The sequence below is a fragment of the Protopterus annectens genome, chromosome 5.part0 (genome assembly GCF_019279795.1).
Source record: "Protopterus annectens isolate FY-2018-M chromosome 5.part0, PAN1.0, whole genome shotgun sequence".
Classification (NCBI taxonomy): Eukaryota; Metazoa; Chordata; order Ceratodontiformes; family Protopteridae; genus Protopterus; species Protopterus annectens.
The window spans coordinates 1,521,660,807-1,521,680,400 of record NC_056735.1 but is presented as its reverse complement, the minus strand read 5'-3'; the positions used below and the strand labels follow the sequence as shown (position 1 = coordinate 1,521,680,400).

The 19,594-nt window shown below is 40.0% G+C and overlaps 1 protein-coding gene across 1 annotated transcript in view; it reads right to left on the bottom strand.

Moving 5' to 3' along the window:
• TNFSF13B (TNF superfamily member 13b) overlaps positions 1–19,594 on the bottom strand; it is an 832,311-nt gene that overhangs the window by 61,843 nt on the left and 750,874 nt on the right. Inside the window, exons 4-5 of the mRNA XM_044071346.1 lie at positions 8,234–8,346; positions 7,949–8,099 (exon numbers count right to left, since the gene is read on the bottom strand). Of these exons, the coding sequence (XP_043927281.1) occupies positions 7,949–8,099; positions 8,234–8,346 (264 nt within the window). The remainder of the gene's footprint in view (positions 1–7,948; positions 8,100–8,233; positions 8,347–19,594) is intronic.

The following is a 19,594-nucleotide window of genomic DNA, read 5'->3' as shown; positions in this document are numbered from 1 at the left end:
GTTTATTGGCCTGAATTTGTCCATTCATCGACTTAAAAAGAAATAAGTCATGGGTACAAAGAACCCCCACATAGCTGAAACACCCGGTGTCCTTAAGGGGTTATTTGCACATATCCCATATCCCCTTCTACAAGAGGTTTCAAGGAATCATGCAATGCAAACTCTAGCTTGGCTAAGTTTTTCTTGTTCTTTTTTCCAGTATGATTGCCACATTTGGAATATCTTGGACCTGCATGTCTATTTCCACCATGCTATTTTCCCATAGATGATCTTGTTGGTAGAATACATGTGGAGCCATACACACAGTATGCATGTGATTAAACCCCACTCAAAAGTTTGTGTTGAATTCTGCAGTTGATGCTAGCTACCACATTGAACCCTGGCTCACGACCCCCACACACACAACCATGAAACTATTGCTGAGATGAATTTCAACACTGCTTATGAATGAGTAAGAATTGCTTTATAGCAACCTCATACAATGATGCCATAATGAGCAGCATGCCCATTATAGCCACTTCACATTCTCAAATTCCGTAAGTGGATGCAAGAGGTAAGGAAATAAACACTCACTGAATAACTGAGCAGGGAATGCTTATACAGAATGAAATTCAGGTCCTTTTGGTATGTCATTTGCCATTTGATATCCTGTGAGGTAGAGATGTCTGGTAGAATTTACAGACACAGGGCTTCATCATGGTTTATGAAGAAGACAAAGCTATTTCTGCATGTCCTTCACACTTAGTTCAGGTAGCAGCTTTTGGGTCTATGTGGTGGCTCCTTCAAATACCAAGGCAACAGATAGCCAGCACAAGCACTGCTATGATGACCTGAAGTGACCCTGTACTGAAAGGCTGCAAGACTAAGAAGATGAAACTATGATGTCACGAAAGACTGCAGGTGTGAGAAGATGAAATGTGAAGAGATGTACTATAAGCCTGTACGTGTGATTTTTATTTTTTTTATTTGTTTATTTTGCAACTTCAACATAAATGCATAATCTTCAAGCAGGAAATAGTAATGCATGTAGTTTATCTTTCTACTCATCAGGAGCAGAAACCTTGATATGATGAATAACACAGGAGGCATGAATAACAAAATGGGGTGTTTGTCATTGCTGTCTGCCTTAGAGTTTGATGAGTTACAATATCATGTCATACTTATAGTGGCACTTTTCCTATTTTGTCTCCAGTCTGCAAGTCTACCCGATGAGGAAGAGCCTGCAGGCCCAGGCAGCTTTACTGCCATCTCTTTTGGATGTGGCTCACCGAGGGGGGGGGTCTGATGATGGGGGTGTAGGTGGCATGCTACTCCCTGTTAGACATATATGTCCCTCAGCCTTTTGACCAATCACAACTGCAGCAGATAACTAAGGCTACTATGAAGGAAACAATAAAGTAACAGGTTAATCAACATCTTGGTCAGATAAAGGCCTTTCTGTGGAGAAGTAAAGATTCACTAGAATCACAGTGCCTGACTTCCAGGCACTGGAGATTGAGACATCATCCGGCAGTAGCTATATAGGATCACCAGCTTGTGGTGGATCTGTTAGATAGCCCTCTGATAACCCACTCATCCCTCTGCGGCTATCATTTCTACCTAACCTGTAACTGTTGTGACCTCCTTCTTAGTTTGGCTTGGCTTGTACCTTGTGTGTGGTCCAACCCTCTATCACTTTCACTACTTGTAAACCCTCTGTATGTCTGTGCCCATTCATTGTCACCCCATTACCACAGTCCTATTTGCTCCCCTTGTGTGCTTCCTTCTGCTTGTTTTCCCCCATTCAGACTGTCCTATGCACACCATTTTCTCCCCACTATAACAATAATAGTAGCCATATTATTCCATACTCTCTTAGGCAATATTTTTATTTCGCTTCAATAGGCCATTACACTCTGCAGCACTTAACTGTTGCAAAGCATCATCTACTGGCACAACCAGTTGCTTGGCCTGTTCACGACCTTGTCTTGTATTATCATGGTAGTTAGTTATAAAACGTGCTGCAGATACATGGGTACACTCTGCATATTCTCCATGATCTGCTCGGTGACATACCTTGAGACCCACAAAATTCGCTGCACTTGTTCAGTTTTATGATTGCTTTCTATCAGAGCGGGCTTAGTGAGGTCGACTGCTTTGAAGTTCTGCATCCTTGAAACTCACATATATGGACATTTCTTGCCTCACACAATCTTAACTTCATTCACAAGTTTTGCATGACAGCATAAGCATTTTTATGAACCCTGAACAGGTCTCTTTTTTTTTCAACAAAATAACTAAATGCAGAGTCATGAAATTACATGAAATGAAAGAGATCATAAAGATATGGGTAAGCAGGCAAAATTGTACTAATATGTTATATTAAAAACACAGGCTTAGTAGTTTCACAATGAATAATGACTGGAACTGCTTATAGACAAAGTTCAGAAGCTTGTGTATTACACCCATGACATGACTGTAGGTAAATAGCCTACCTTGTTTTATGGTTTCAAACTATACAATCCAGGAACATATTGATTTGATTATCAATGACAGAGGTGTAAATGCAGAAAAAGTCCTACAAAAGTTTAATTTCAGAGCAGCTGTGCACATAATCATGGACTTTTCAGAATTCAGCATTTGAAATTGGAGGCAATCCTGTACGTTTCAAAAACTACAAAGTGTAGAATCTCAGAATTGTCATAATCAAAATATAGAACACAGAATTCTGTCATAATGAGAATGTAAGGAGGTGCATAGTGTTGCTTTTGCCAATATCCAGTTAGTGATTATAGAGGGACTACAGGACAGGTTTGATTTCAAAGGTAGTGAGCACATAATCCTGTGATACTGAGTAAGCAGGAAGTGAACACGTAAAGATATTGAACAGTTTTGTGAATTAACTGAGCTATGCAGAATTTCGGAATGCTCATTTTCTAAATACAGTTGAGACAATTTGGGATGTTGAAGAGCTGTACTTAAAGTGTGTGGAGTACAGATTCCTGAGATTTGATTTTGCATTATGCCTGCTAAGAATAGAATCTTTGGGCATTTGTTAACTGTATTGTTTATTGAATTTCTTACTAAACAATAAGTTAGCATAAAGACAATACTGGACTTGATTTGGTTTTATATATATATGCTTAAAAATATTGGGTTTGTTCAAGATTTCGTGAGAACTGCAGAATAGAATTAAAGGTAATGGATGAAGCAATTGAAGGCTGTTATCAGTCAATGAATGAGTGCATAGCTGAAAGTATTTTCAGATCTAATAAGCCATAACTTGGGGCTTTCAGCATCCAGAAGCCATACAGAATATAGGGAACAGCAGGGGAAACTGGAATGAATATTGACAGAATCAGGATTTTACCTGAGTACAGATTGTCTACCAGATGTACCGTTGTATAAAGCAGGGCACTCACAATAAAGATAGATGGTTTGCTTAACTCGTCTCTGACTGGATTCCTGCCTTCGTAGCTACCAAGCACACACATACCGCTAGAAAATTTACAAGCAAATATCTACCTCTCTCTCTTATAGCTCATAGGGCACCTAGGATGGCTTCCACTTCCCCGTGGAGGTATCTGAGCTTACCTAGGTCTCAAGAATTGCAACCTCACTAATCTTCATATCCACAGATCTAAACAGAAAATGAAACAAATTAAAAATATGCCGGATATAATAAAATGCTCCACTTCTTTGGCCTACAAATAACTCAGTCTATGCCACTATTTCAGTTCAGGATAATAGTATAAAAACGTTCTTTAAGCACACAGGAAATAACAAAACGCATCTATGCACTCAATGATATGACTAGCTGAATGCTGAACAAATACCATAGAAAGCATAATAATATCTGAAAATAAAGCACAGCCTTTAGGATCAGATCTCATGCTCAACTTCAGCTTGCATAAATCATGTTTTCTGCATGCTGTAATATCTGACAACAGGTAAAATGCCATTTGTCAGTCACTTCTGTTTTATCCCTTGAGCTATATGCTATGCTTGAAAGGCTGTGTAATCACCTCCACAACCATGCATTAAACACATTTCTAAGCATGACACTACTGGGATAACAGAATGAGTGAAGAGCTTTATAAAAATGATGGGAGTGGAGGGCGGTAGCCAACTAAAGAGAAAGGAAGTCAAATATTTACTGTTATGGTGATGACCTCACCCAAGTACACTGTATTGTTACCTTTACTCCATTTTCTGTAGAATCCTCACTACTGTGCAAAATAACCAGACGTAGGGATCATAGCAACCCACTCATGGATAAAAATACAAACTATCAAAGAGTAAATAATAAAACATAATCCAATGGCCAAGAGGACACACTCATGTCTTCAAAAGAGTCTCCAGACCAAGTGGGAATAATAAACATGTTTGAATGCTAAACATACAGTCTTAAAAAAAAATAATATTGTTTGTAATATGGGTGTGTGTTGATACACTCATTCACTTGCCACTTACAATCCTCTGTGTATTTTGGTTATATGTAGACTAACAAGCTACAAATACCACAAAGAATTGTATGTGAGGGTCTATATTAAATGAACGCATGATCATAATACCGAATACTCTAAAGAGAATAAATGCCAGACCTCTAACTCGTGATGTGCCCCCCGCACCCCCGCTAAATATATATACCAACTCCAAGATAGCACTACAGTGAGGAAAGGGCAAATATTCAGACCTTCACTCTACTGTGACCCCACAAAAAGCACTTCTAGGTCTGGCATTTTCACTCTTTAGAGCTTTCGAAATTATGAACATTTGTTCATTTAATATAGACTCATATGTGAACCTCATCAGAAATGTGCTGATCACTGCACTACAAGCATTTATTAATAAAATCATGGATGAAGTCGAAATAGCCCTAATATATTATCAGTGCCTAAGAAAAATACCTCTCCAAAGGAAACGGCAGACTATAGCCATAATGCTGTTGTCTGTGAAGAGTAAACAAAACAAACAAAAGAGAAGAAGGGAGCCAGACTCAACAACCAGTATTCTTTAAAATCAGTGGGGTTACAACGTAGAGCCTTCTCCTTTACTAGTAGTGTGTGTGTGTGTGTGTGTGCGTGTGTGTGTGTGTGTGTGTGTGTGTGTGTGTGGGTACATTTTATTTTAACTGGTTATAGCCTATTTTATATGGAAGCCTTGCTGATAGTGAAAACCCAAAATGCAGAAGATCTGCAAGCCAATAGTAATACTAAATCACCACATAACCAAACTGAATACATAAATATAAGATGAACCAACCACAGAGAACATTTTTAAAATGGTGTACCAATCTGTCTAACACAACAGCTATGGTAACAAGTTTGCAAAACAATATGTACTAAGAACTCTTAAGGAGTACAGTGACAGTAAGTGAAAACTAAGAGGCAGTTGTGTATCACAGTGCCTTAGTCATGAGCTGTATTCTGCCACATATGGGAAATATGAAACATCAGTAACCGCCAAAAATGCAGAACCAGTCCAGAACAAAACAAATAATCCAAACCACTGGACAGAATCAAGGGTCTTGGGTCTTTTACCTCAACTGCCTTATTTTAATTATTTTTAAATTAAATTAATGTATACTATTTGTATGTCTCTTTAAGGTGCTGATTGGGATCTTATTATCTAGAGGGTTGACATCTATTTAATTGATGCTGTTTTTATTGCTCTATATTTTCTGATAAACTCTGGGAGGTGCTCGGACGAAAACACATTTTTTGTTTGTGGAGCGTTAAATAAGAACGTTCTTTCCTCTGTGCCAATAAAGAGTGGAGACTTGATTCTGTCCAGTGGTTTGGATTAAATATGAAACAGTACATCAAGACAGAAAGGTAAACTACAGCGGGACATAAGGTCCAAGTGAGAGGCATTCGTGGAATGGAAACAAACTTAGGGGTACTACATAATGCAAAAAAACAGATCAAGGAGCTAGGATAAGAGGGAAAAATGAGGACTAAGAGAATATTCCAGAAAAGCAGAAGAGCAACAGGGGATGAAAATAAGGTTATCAGCTTAAGAGAAGCGTGTTTCTATTTTACAAGGTGTAGTTCTACAGAACCAAGTTGTAGCTGATAGAAAAGCAAGTGGGTTATCTCTCCTTACCACCCCCAGAGCTCTTTTGAGTACATTTCTGACATTTGATAGGAAACTACTCGTAGATTTCCTGTCTTCTACTCTAAGGTTAACTATCACAAATTCCAGAGCAGTAATATGTAAAGGGCAGTGAAGTCAACATTCAGTGGTAGTTTTGCTAGGGAGAAGGCTGTAAAAAACTGTCTTCTTCAAAGTTACTGTGAGAAGACGGAAATACTCGATGACAAATCTTGTACACATGAAAATTTCTGTCTTCCCTTCCTATTTTAGGAAGGTATCAGTTTTACCAATGGTTTGGAATATGACAAATTAACAGTTTAGTAGTTCACTTTTAGGGTGTTAATGATTGAACAAAGTGATGCACTTTCTCCGTAACAGATCCATACCTGCACTCCAAATGCTAATTTTGTGATGAATTCCTTTCAAAATGTGACTTGATCAATGTTATCAGCTCTTCTGATGAGCCATCCAAAGTGAAAGCATAACTTGGTCAACCAATCAATTATGTCATTCTAAGATCTCATTTTCACTTTTGGTTTGCATGTCCCCTGCTGTTGTTGTTCATGTTGTTGTTTTTCCCTTGTTAAAGATTCTTATTGTTGTCCCTCTGAATTTCCCCACATAACACCGTCTCTAAGCAATGTTGATAAGCTTTAAAGAGAACTCAAAAAATAAAAACTACTGTATACATTTCAGTTTTGGTGGATTCCTAAGCATAATAACCCCATATTAGCCTCAGAAATGGATCAAGTTTATGTTCTTTTGAATACTAAATTAATACAGTACTTTTGATTACTGTACATTTCATATTAGATTTAATTAAAGGCATTTCTTTGTCAACCATAAAAATAAATATGAGCAGGTGAATGCTGTTAAAAGAAAGAAAAAGTAGTCAAGTTATGGTAGATGGCGTCATGAACAATATGGAAGGAAGAAAGAACTCTATGTCATAGTAACCACAAATAAGAATGAAAACAAAAGTATGAATAGCTGAATGCTAAACAAATAGCATAGAAAGTGTGATAATAACTGAAAATAAAGCACAGCTATTTAGGAGCAGATGACATGGTCAACTTCAGCTTGAGTAAATCATGTTTTCTGCATTTAGCTGGAAAGACAAGCATATAGAAGGAGTCTCTCTGGGGGAGTTTATGCTTAGGCACAAGGTGGTGATCCCACAGCTAATTATATAGGTGGATTTGTTGAGGTGCAGGAGCATAGACCATACCCTGTAGGCTTCCCTGTATAAATGATGTGGGAGAGGCTGTCATCCTAAAGTAAAACTGCACTTTATTTATATTTGTCAGGATGTAATGTCAAATAATTTTTGGTTGAAAGTTCTTCTATGCAAATAGTCTTCATCTGTTGCTCTTAATCTCTTACTTGGGGCTATAATTTGGCTGTAATGCTCTTGTTATCTCTAAGTAAAAGTAAGTATATTAAAAAGGATCAGTTGTGGGGAGGGGGGTTCTTATCATCCACATATAGTGACACCAGAGTCGATTATGCTACATGCAGAGGTACAAGGGTCGTAGTCATAAGCCAGGGGTTTGAAGGAACTCTGCCCTATAAATAACAGCATTTTGTTCATATTTTCCAAGATATACAGCCAGCAAAGTTTTTCTTTCAAAAACATATTTTAACAAATTGCTTTTGAACGATCTTCCCTAGAGCTCAGCTACTTAAATAAAGCACATTTGGAAAGATTTTTTTTTTATGGAAAAGAAATCATCCCCTCTTTCTGATTGCTTCATGTATTAAAACGTGTAAGGCCTTTTTGATCCTTACCATTTAAAGCAGTTTACATTACAGAAACTTTTTAGCAAGTCAGTTCCTTTGGAAACAAAGTAAAAGAAAGATAAGCACTTGCCTGCAGTGTAGCACGAGTTGTTTGGGTACTTTAAAGGCATGCTTTGAATGCAGCGAAATAATATCACAACACTGGCCTCATCACCTACAAGGATGGCCTTCTTTCTCTGGATAAAATGCCCCATTGTAAATGTGCTATCTGTGTACCACACCTGTAAGTATTAAAAAAGGTTTGCATTGATACTATATGCCCATGAAACTATTATTTTTCAGTGTCAACAGTTTTGATTCATCCACGCAAACAATGTAGTTCACAATGTGATTAGGCAGGCACAAAAATTCTTACCTGACTGTAGACAAAATAATGACCGGCTTCCAGAACCAGGATTTTGTTGTCTTGTTTATTCAGTGCATTTCCTCTTTTAAAACTAAGGTGCCAGGGTACCTGTGTTGAGCCTTCTAAAACAAAAACAACATAAGAGGTGAATAGTACACAAGGTAGATGAGTCCAAGACTGCACAGTATCCTTGTATCTTATATATATATATATATATATATATATATATATATATATATATATATATATATATACACTTTGTTAAACAGAAAGATGAAGTTATTCATATTCTTAAGATCATTATGCAGGCACAGGAATCTAAGTTATCACGTCAATGCTCAAAGTCCCTTTAATTCAGAACTACCAGAGTATGTATATATATATATATATATATATATATATATATATATATATATATATATATATATATATATATATATATGTTCTTTTTTCAATAATTTTTTATACATTGTTAATAATATTGAAATACAAACATTAAGTTATTAATGCCTAGTAAATGTACCCATAAAATAGTTTCATAGGTTGGCACTAGGCTATCGGCCTATGTTTTAAATCTTTGGTAATGATAGCAACCGTAACTGCATACAAAGAAATTGTAGAATTTCTCCTTAACATTTAAAACAATTAAACACTTAAAACAGCAAGCATGCAGTACAGCTGATTATACAATGTATAATTTCCCATGATATAAAGAACAGTTGTATATTAAATATAAATACTCTTTTATTGTTGTTGTTTAAAGAGGAAAGAAGAGAATAAACATTGGTTGGGAATCAGGAACATGGTCCATCTGCACTGAAGGGTATGTCACCTCATTACCAAGAGCCTGGTAGAGGGTGGCAAAGAGCCCTTGATGAGGAGTTTGGCAGCATCCGGCCATGACTAACTAACTGTATGATAATATGCAGGTACACTGAAGTGATAAATCTACATTATGCCAGATAGGTTTGATTTATAAACAGTATCACTATACAGCTCTGTTGCATGTCAGATAAAACAGAGCTCACAAGTCAGCATATCATGTTACTTGATAGGTAGGAGAGGCAAAACGGTCATTGATAAGTTAGGCAGGAAAAGTTTATGGTAGGCAGTTAAGGTCACTCACAACTTAGAAAGGAAGTGGGAGGAAACAAGGAACTGAAATTAGAGAGAAGGGGTACAAAGATTTTCTCACTGCTGGTAGTTTTTGCCCTAGGGGCATGGAATAGCATTTACTGACAGGCTGGAGAAGGCAGTAAATTAATTGCTGACATACTGGGTGGAAAAGGTAGTAAACACAGATTGCTGACAGCCCAAGTATATGAGAAGCAGGGGACAATACCTACTAATGGGCTAAATATAAATGTAAGGAATGTCTGTTTCTTAAAAAAAAACAGAAATAGTCAAGTTTTATGACAAATGTCTGTCAAATGTCATAGACATTTATACTGTAAGGAAAATTAACAAAATTAGACAGCAGAAGCAAGAAAGGCTATATGTGTTGTTGATGTTCATCGTGCATACAGCTGCAGCCATTACAGATGGGTTCTCTGCCGTCAGGCGGGTCCTCGGTCGGCCGAATTCCAAAGTCTAGGTTCGGCGTCCGTTGTTGTCGCTTTCTTTCCTGACGTCAGTGCGACAGGGGTATATAAGACACAGCCAACGCCATTTTCTTCAGTCTTTTTTGCTGCCCGGTGCCCGAAGCAGAAGCAGTTCGCAAGTGCCGGTCGGCCAGCTCCTGAAATTATGAAAATTTGGAAACCGAAGTCTTCTTTAAAGCTAAGTACCCGTTGAAACTTTTCTTGCCTCAGACCGATGTCAGACAAAGTTAACAATTGTATTTCTTGTGGGAAGCAAATACCGCATAAGGATTTCCATTCCCTCTGTATACCTTGCTTAGGCCCAGACCATGACGTCTCGGGCTGTCGCTTTTGTGCTACTTTCAATAAACGCACTATTAAGCGTCGGGCGGAGTTCGCCCAGCACTTTTTTGGTAAAGCTTTTAACTATAAAATGTCGTTGGAGACTCCGACTACTGTTTTGTCCAAAAAACGCAAGGACAAAGACCAACACGCGAGGTCCGCGGTCTCCACCGACACCACACCAAAACCGGCTACACGTGGTCCGGTTCTCAGCGAGGCGCCTACGCAGCCCCTGACTACCGACGACACTTCTCTGGCGGTGTCTTCTGTAACCGAGACTGCAGGTTCCTCGGCCCACACCCTGACTACAGCTACCGATGCCACTGTGAGTGTTGAGCCTCTTAATGTGGACAGGTCCACTTCCACCCATGGTGTCTTCAGACCTTCTTCTTCCTTTTCCATCAAGGCCTTTACTAAGTCTAAATCAGCCATGCATTCCAAGAGGCCTGTTGCACAGGGCCCATCTTCAGGCCCCATGCCTAAAAAGCAGATGCTCAAAATGGCTGAGGATTTAATTACTCTTATCAGGGGTTCCCAACCCCCACAGGACAAGAGACCCAGAGTGGAGGAAGAATCTCCCTCTTCTGACCAGGGCTCCATTATTTCAGAACATTCTGATGAAGAGGAACATTCGTACTCCCCTTTTGAAGATTCTTATGCAGAGCAGTCCATTCCTTCTGTATCCCCCCCAGAGGATTTCTCATTCGGGGAAACCTTACATACCTTGAGGGGACACTTCCATTGGGAAGGCCAAGATTTTTCAGATTCCAAGAAAAGGCTTAGGGAATTTCTTTTGCTACCTCAGCACAGACCTCTGGTGATACCTCCTGTCTTGGACATACTGGATGATGTTTACTCGGAGGCTTGCCTTAATCCGGATTCCCTGCCTCCTGCCCCAGTCAAGACTGATAGGTACTACAGAGTTCCTAACTCACACCAATTTCTTTACAAAAGCCATAATGCTGACCCAGAAACCATTTCTCAAGGCCCCAAGGGAATGAAGGCCTCTACTGCTAAGAATCCATTACCTTCCGAGAGAGAGTCTAGAGCCTTAGAAAGGTGGAGAAAAAAGGTATATACCTCGGCCACCCTAGCCATGGGCCTTAAATTGTCAGTTTCATATGCTTAAATATCAGCAGTTTCTGTTATCACAATTAAAGAATAAAATGTCACAACCTGAACAACCAGATTTGAAGGAGTTGCAGGATATGATGCATAGTGCAGAACAAGTGGGTAAACACACCTTACAATGTGGTTATGATGCTCTAGAGGCCTCAAGTAGAGCTGCTGTTACAGGATCAGTCATTCATAGACATGCCTGGCTTAGGGAGCAAACCTTGCCTGATCATGTTAAAGCTAAATTACTAGATGCTCCTTTACAAAAGGATGTATTATTTGGTACTAATGCTGAGGAGATACTATGGAAAATGGAAGAAAAAGCTAAATCTATGCAAACTGTTAAAGCTTTTCTACAGGTACAACCACCACGTTTTAGTAGAAATTGGCCTTCAAAAAACTGGTCCTTTCCAGCCACGGACAAGCCCCAAAGAGGTAGATACAGGCGCACAAGGGGCAGAGGACAATCTCAAGGATCATATAGAGGCAGACAATGGCAATCTCCAGCACCAAGAGGTGGCGAAGACAGTGCACAGCAATACAGGAAACAAACCCAATGACTTTCCCCTTTGCATGCCAAGCAAGGCTCAAATGGCAGCACCCTTGGGAGGAAAGCTGGCATTATTTTCAAAAAATTGGCATATTGTCACAAAAGACAAATGGATCCTGGACATTATAAACAGAGGCTACAGATTTCATTTTCACACTCTTCCAAAAATGAGAGGCATGCCGAACCTGCCACACAATCAAAGGGCAGAGGCTCAAATACAAATTTCAAAGCTCATGGACATGAAAGCTATTCAAGAGGTACCTACTCACGAACAAGGTCAAGGTTTTTATTCCAGACTATTCCTGGTACCAAGGAAGGGAACCGATTGGAGACCCATTTTGGACTTATCCATCCTAAACACATTTCTACTCGTACCAAAATTCAAGATGCTCACCTTACAGCAGCTTCTTCCCATGCTGGGCAAGGAGTCTTGGCTGGTAACATTGGACCTCAAGGAGGCATACCTGCATGTCCCAATCAGACAAAGCTGCAGAAGATATCTCAGATTTCTTGCAGGTTCAATCCACTATCAATTCTCTGCATTGCCCTTTGGCTTATCTACTGTGCCCAGAGTATTCACGAAATGCCTGGCATCAGTAATTGCCTACTGCAGACTTCAAGGGATACAAATATACCCTTATTTGGATGATTGCCTGATCCAAGCGGACAGCAAACACATACTTCTGGAACATCTGGCTTATGTAACACGGTTATTGAATTCTCTGGGATACACAGTCAACAAAGAGAAATCCAGGCTAACACCATCTCAGAAAATAATTTTCCTGGGTGCCAACTTGGACACAAACACCCAGATGGCCTATCTTACGCCAGAAAAACAGGGGCAACTAACTCAGTACTTCAAAATACTAGCAAATTGTACCAGGCTAACTGCAAGGAAAATCCTGCAGGCTCTGGGATTCATGGCATCTTGCATTCTTCTAATCCCATGTGCAAAGTTTCATATGAGGAAACATCAATGGTACCTAAAAAACCTATGGTCTCAACACAGCCACAGTTTGGAAACAATAATACCACTAATTCCATGTTTGCAAAAGGAATTTCTATGGTGGGCCCAAGCATGCCAAACAAACACAGGTCTACCATTCTGCAAGCCTCAAGCAAATTAAGTCATCACAACAGACGCCTCAGACTACGCCTGGGGGGCACACATGACAGACAGGTGCATTCAGGGCAAATGGCCCCAAAAGGAAAAGCACCTTCACATCAATCAAAAGGAAATGCTAGCAGTGATAAATGCAATTACAGCTTTCAAGGACCTCCTACATCCAGGGCAATTATTGATAAGAACAGACAACACCACAGTAATGTGGTACATAAACAAACAAGGAGGAACACATTCATACCCCCTGTGCAGGCTGTCCATGTCACTTTGGAACATGGCTCTGAATGGCAAATCGAGCTTCAAGCACAGTACGTGCCAGGTATGGAAAACACGCTGGCAGACAATCTAAGCAGAAATATGACAGACCCGCATGAATGGAAGTTGCATCCTCAAGTGTTTACAAAGATAATCCAAGCGTGGAGAAGGCCAGACATAGATCTCTTTGCCTCCCACAAAAATCATCAATTGACAAAATTCTGCTCAAGGACATTTCATCCAAAGGCCTGGAGAGTGGACGCCCTTTCTTTCAGTTGGGCAGCACGGACAGTTTACGCCTTCCCACCTTTGCCTCTACTGCCCAAGGTGCTCTTGAAAGCAAGAGCAGACAGACCAAAGATGATACTGATTGCTCCAGACTGGCCAAGACAACACTGGTACCCACTCCTGAGGAGCCTAACACATTCTCCTCCCTGGACCCTACCTCTAATGCCTCTTCTTCTGACTCAGCACAGCTACAAAACTCTTCACAGTCAGGGAGGTGCAGGATGTCATTTTGGAGGCCAGAAGGCCATCTACTAGAAAAGCTTACTTTGCAAAATGGAAACGATTTTGCGCTTGGAATGAGAAAAAGGACCAGGATCCTAGAAAACTGAATTTGCCTCAGATATTACAGTACGTAGCTGAGCTGTTCAACAGTGGACTTTCATTTTCCTCCATCAAAATCCATGCCTCAGCCATTTCTGCAGAATACAACACTGATCCACCCTTATTCTCTCACCCACTCTTAAGACAGTTCCTCAGAGGGGCTAAGAATATAAGACCTCCAAGGAAACAACCAATACCAGCCTGGGATCTTAATTACATTCTAGAAAAACTAACATTGCCTCCCTTTGAACCAGCTGCCTCAACAGATTTGCAATATTTATCCTGGAAAACAGCTTTCCTTCTGGCTATTACCTCAGCTCCTAGGGTCTCGGAACTACAAGCCCTCATGGCTGTGCAGCCCTTTCTCATCTTCCATCAGGACAGGGTTTCCCTACGAACCAACCCGTCATTTATGCTTAAGGTAGTATCCAGGGTAGCTTTAAATCAGGCCATACACTTACCTACCTTTTACCCCAATCCTCAAAACAAAGGGGAAAGGCTGCTACATTCCTTAGACATCCATAGACAGCTGCATTACTATTTGGACAGAACAAAGCCTTTCAGGAAATCAGAACAACTCTTTGTGTCCTATGCAGTAGGAGCTCAAGGGAAGCCAATTTCCAAACAGACAATTTCAAAATGGATAGGCCACTGCATACGGTTTTGCTACTCCTTTCATGGTAAATCTGTACCTGCAGGCATCAGATCCCACTCCACAAGGGCCACAGCTACCTCTGCAGCCTTCCTCAGAGGAGTCCCTACCAAAGATATTTTGGAGGCAGCCACTTGGAGTTCTGTGCATACCTTCACTAAACACTACCACCTACCTTTATACTCCAAAACTAGAGCAGGCTTTGCCACTGCTGTGTTGCAGGGCATTCTGGCTCCTCCCAGTTCCACCTAGTGCCTACCACCCTGTGCGTAGCTTTGGGATTCTACCCATCTGTAATGACTGCAGCTGTATGCACGATGAACATAGTACAGTTTTGTACCTACCATAAATGTAGATGTTCGAGTGCTAATACAGCTGCAGTCCAGGTTTCCCTCCCTCCTTCCCCTCTTGGTACTGACCTAGTGGCTAACTCCTCCTCTTGCAACCTGATTGGGTTATCCTTCTATGGTGTATTTGCTTGCAACTACTGAATTTTGATTATATTGCATTGCATGATTATATATAAATTATATATATATATATATATATATATTGCCTTCCTTCTGGGGGCACCTGACATCTGGAGCAAGAAAGACTGAAGAAAATGGCGTCGGCTGTGTCTTATATACCCCTGTCGCACTGACGTCAGGAAGGAAAGCGACAACAACCGACGCCGGACCTAGACTTTGGAATTCGGCCGACCGAGGACCCGCCTGACGGCAGAGAACCCATCTGTAATGACTGGAGCTGTATTAGCACTCGAAAATCTACATTTATGGTAGGTACAAAACTGTACTTTGTGTTGTGTCTTTTGGCTTTTCCCGGATAGGGGTCGCCACAGCGGAACTCCGGTCCGCTAATGATTGGCAGTAGATTTTTATGTGCTGAGTTGCCGGCCCTGACGCACAACCTTCAACGAAGGTACACCCATTCACATATGTCTGCACACAGAAGACGCTCTAGCTAAGAATCGAACAGGACAACATCTTACTGTAAGGCGACAACGCTACCGCAGCACCACCACCGCAGTAAAGGCTATATGTAAGTAATGTGTATGTATGGTTTTAGATTTGCTATAGATTGCAATAACTTAGACAAAATATTGTTTGTGAGCAGCGCTGTTATTGCATAGCTCATATTAACCACGTGAAAAATGAAACTTAATTAAGTGGGGATATTGCTCTCAATTACTTTACTCAGATATCATGGCAATAACAAAAATAACGGGGGGAAACAAAGCCCAAACTCAGGACCAGTTTTTAAATATTTACTCTAATTCATTTAAAAAAGTTATTAGAACAAGTTTTGCATCAGCAAGCATTTTCTGAGTAACATGAATTATGAAACTTCAAAATCCGGCATTATTAACTAACTGGAATTTGCAATGACTTGTCGTAAAATCAAAAACTTTGTGACGGACATTGCAAAAATATGAAGCAAGATCATGGATGTTAGGAGATGAGAGATGAAACTGCATTCTTTTGCTGTTTTGATATCTAATCCACTCCCTCATCCCATATAAAGTGGGAATGAAAAACTGTTGTTCAAGTTATGCATGGAACAGCAGTTGAATATTTTACAATATAATGCATTAGAACAATGCTTTACAATGCTTTGTGTTCCAGTTCCCTTCTCAGCTCAACTGCTTCTGGTTCACAGATACTCTCCCTTTGTCCATTTTTTGTGGTTTTGTGTGTGTGTGTGTGTGTGTGTGTGTGTGTGTGTGTGTGTGTGTGTGTGTGTGTGTGTGTGTGTGTGTGTGTGTGTGTGTGTGTGTAGGCTTCAACTCCTTCACATCCTTGCACTGGACAAAGTAGGTGATCATACAATGAATGAATGAATGAATGACGGCATCCTTGATTATGATAAAATACAATAGCCATTTGCAAAATGACCTCCTGCATTACTTATAAGAGGTTCGCTCCTGATATGTCTTTTGTTTGGACATTTTCCACTCTTTCTTGTTGAAAGGTTTTTAGTGACATCATATGGATTTCTTGCCACAAGTAGGTGATCTTCTTTTGTCAACTATCCAGTGAAGCATTGTTGCCATTCAAGTTGATTTTCTAACATATTTTAGAGTGCATATGAAAGAACAATCATGCTAGTTACTAGCTGCTTTTTTTCATAACAGCTTGGGATTGTGTATTACATTCTAAACTGAAAAGCGTTGTTGCTCTGTGAATGGAAACTAACAAGAGGCAGTGTCTGCTGCAGAAGGAGCTAATGACTCACAGAAGTACTTGTAGAGGTATTTTTTTCACCATCAACATTTAGATGGGACCTCTTCTTCCCTTTCTCCATCTAAGGCCCTGTCATTTAATGGCAGGTTGATATGTAGAACCCAGGCTAGGTATCCAGTGTGACACAGGTATACCTGACACTGCAACCTTTATGGAGCCCAGCAGCATAATGTGTCCACTTCAGATCAATGTAATGCCATTTATGTTTAGTTAGTGAGTCAATTGAATGTCATCATTTTTTATTGTTTATATGCCATTAGTTTTATTGTGAAATTGGATATTTTCAAAATAGGTTGCATTTATACCCTAATTGTAAAAACAATATAAAGGCCCTATGTTTGAGTGGGTTTGTGCTCAATTCTTCATTGCTGCTCTTGGTTTGGCTACTTTGGCTGGGTGTTACAGAGAATCTGCTCTATCTAAAGCCATCTGCTGCTAAAAGAATGAAAATAAGTATCGTTTTGGACTTCTGCTGATATTTTACTGTATTTCATAAGCCTCCTGTATTAATTGTTACATTTTTTGCATTTTAGTAGAGTTTCAAAGTGGAACTATTTCCACTGCTGCTGTAGTGCATAACTGTGTCATGTCTGCTCGTTTTATGGGACAGAATTATCTAAACTGTGTGGTTTCCCTGAACTTGAGCTCCAAAACTAGCATTTTTACATTAAGAAGGTTTTCTGACTGCACTCTTGTGGCAGAAGTATGCAGTACCAAACCTGTCTGAGCTGGTGGCTGCTGGCTGAAAGCTTATTGTGTTTTCTTCTGATAGGTCTGTGGAACTTGCTGTTGGAAAACTTGTTTTTCTGATTCTATGTAAGCCCATGTTTGCGCTAAGCTGTTCTCCATGCAGCACAATGCAAATGCTTTCAGGTTAAGTTTTTTCTTAGAATAACTATTTTTGCAGCCTTCCCCCGATGTTCTAAAAGCATCTGAGTTGTGCAGAAAACTGCATCGCCTTGTTGGATACCTCCAGTTCACACTGAGTATAGCACCCATTTTTCATTTGTGTATTGTCATCCCAGTCCAGTTAAATTTCCCCACTCTTCTTCCTGGTTAAACCCATAGAAAAAACCTGAAACCATGGATAGGCACTTTCTTGCTATGTAGCAATTGTCTCATTTATACTAGCAACCACTTAATCCTGAAACAAACAAACACAGTATGTGAGAGCTGTAGTTACACTATGAAAATTGAGACACAACTCTCACACAATGACAAATCAAATTACAAATATATTGTCAGCACACACACATCTCCCTCACCAAATAAGGTCTCATCACATAAACTGACATAAGTGAAGGTATAAATAGACAAAAATAAGCTGACCAGACTGCTAAAGGAGACTGACAAACAGAACAGCCAAACTAAGAAAATGCTAACCTTCCTCAATAAACTAGTTATTTATATATTTTTTGGTGTTCAAGAGAAGTTTATCTTGCTTGGACTGCTTGGACCGTGTTGGTTGACTCAGATTTATTTTTCTTAGATAAGTGAAGGTACTCACAAGTAACTTACCAAAACTTAAGAGGCCTCCCATTCGCTGCCCTCAGAAACCACATGCAAACATAACCAAGTCAGCACCAACCACTACATACAAAAATACACATCACAGTGTCTCCACAAACAAGCCCCTAAGACTAAACACCATACATTCCAACATCTTGGTTATTGGGCACTCCATCATGAGACACACAGACACCACCCTCACCAGGATGGATAAAGAGAAGGTTACAGTCAGTTGCCCTTCAGGGACTAGGATTTGCCAGATCAGGCAGACACTCAGGTCATTCAACCACAAGTACCAGTGTGATTCAGTCATAGTTCATATGGGTGTGAATGACCTGAGACATACCTCCCTGGACTATATGAAGGGAGACACGATGGACCTCTTTTAATATCTGTTGCGAGCTGATATGAGCCTTGCACTGTGCAGCATTCTAACCTCACCAAGAATGATACCACAATACAAACAGAAAATGAATGAATTCAATAATTGGCTTAGATACTGATGTCATTCCAAGGAGAGCCACTATTTGTCAGCCTATGACGATATGATTAGCAGAACACGCTGCTTTGCCAGAGATGGTCTGACCTTTTGCCACTAGGCTTTTGAATACTGGCCAAGGCATTAGTCACCCATAGTGTCTTTTTTAGGCAGTGCCAAACAAACAGAACTACCAACATAACAAATTCATCTAATGCCAAGCTGAAGGTACTACTGCTCAATCCTAGGAGTCTTAACAAGAAACTGCACTCTTTCAAAGCTCTCCTCATTATGGGAAATACTGACATTTGTGCAGTCACAGAGATGTGATTCAAGGCTGCGGAAAGCACCCCAGTCGTCCAGTGATACATTGCCTATCACACATTCAGACCACCCTCTAGAAAGGAAAAAAATAAAAGGAGGAGGTGTTTCCATTTATATAAAGAACAATTATACCTCTAAATTTATTAAGCAGGCTGATTTGCTTGAGTTACTCCATGTCCAGCTGACCATAAGTAAAATTTCCCACCATATCATTGCTAGCTACAGGTCCCCAACCATGTACCATGGAAATCACGCCGCATACCTGAAGTTACTAGAATCACTTACTAGCCCCACACACTACTCATAGGTGATTTTAACTATCCCTCCTTAAACTGGAAAATGTACATGACCACTAACATGCAGGCTCAGAGATTCCTGGACTTTGTCAATGCAAATGTTCTGGAACAGATGGACTGTACTCCTTCTAGGGGCTCAAATATCCTTGCCATACTACTCATAAAAATGGGGGAGTGTTGCACCACCCAGCTTAATGTCCTCATTGGATTCATAAATTAGTTTCCTTTGAAATAAATGTAATAGTAGAACCCCCCACCAAACCCTAAAATCCTAAAGAATTTTCCAAAGTAAA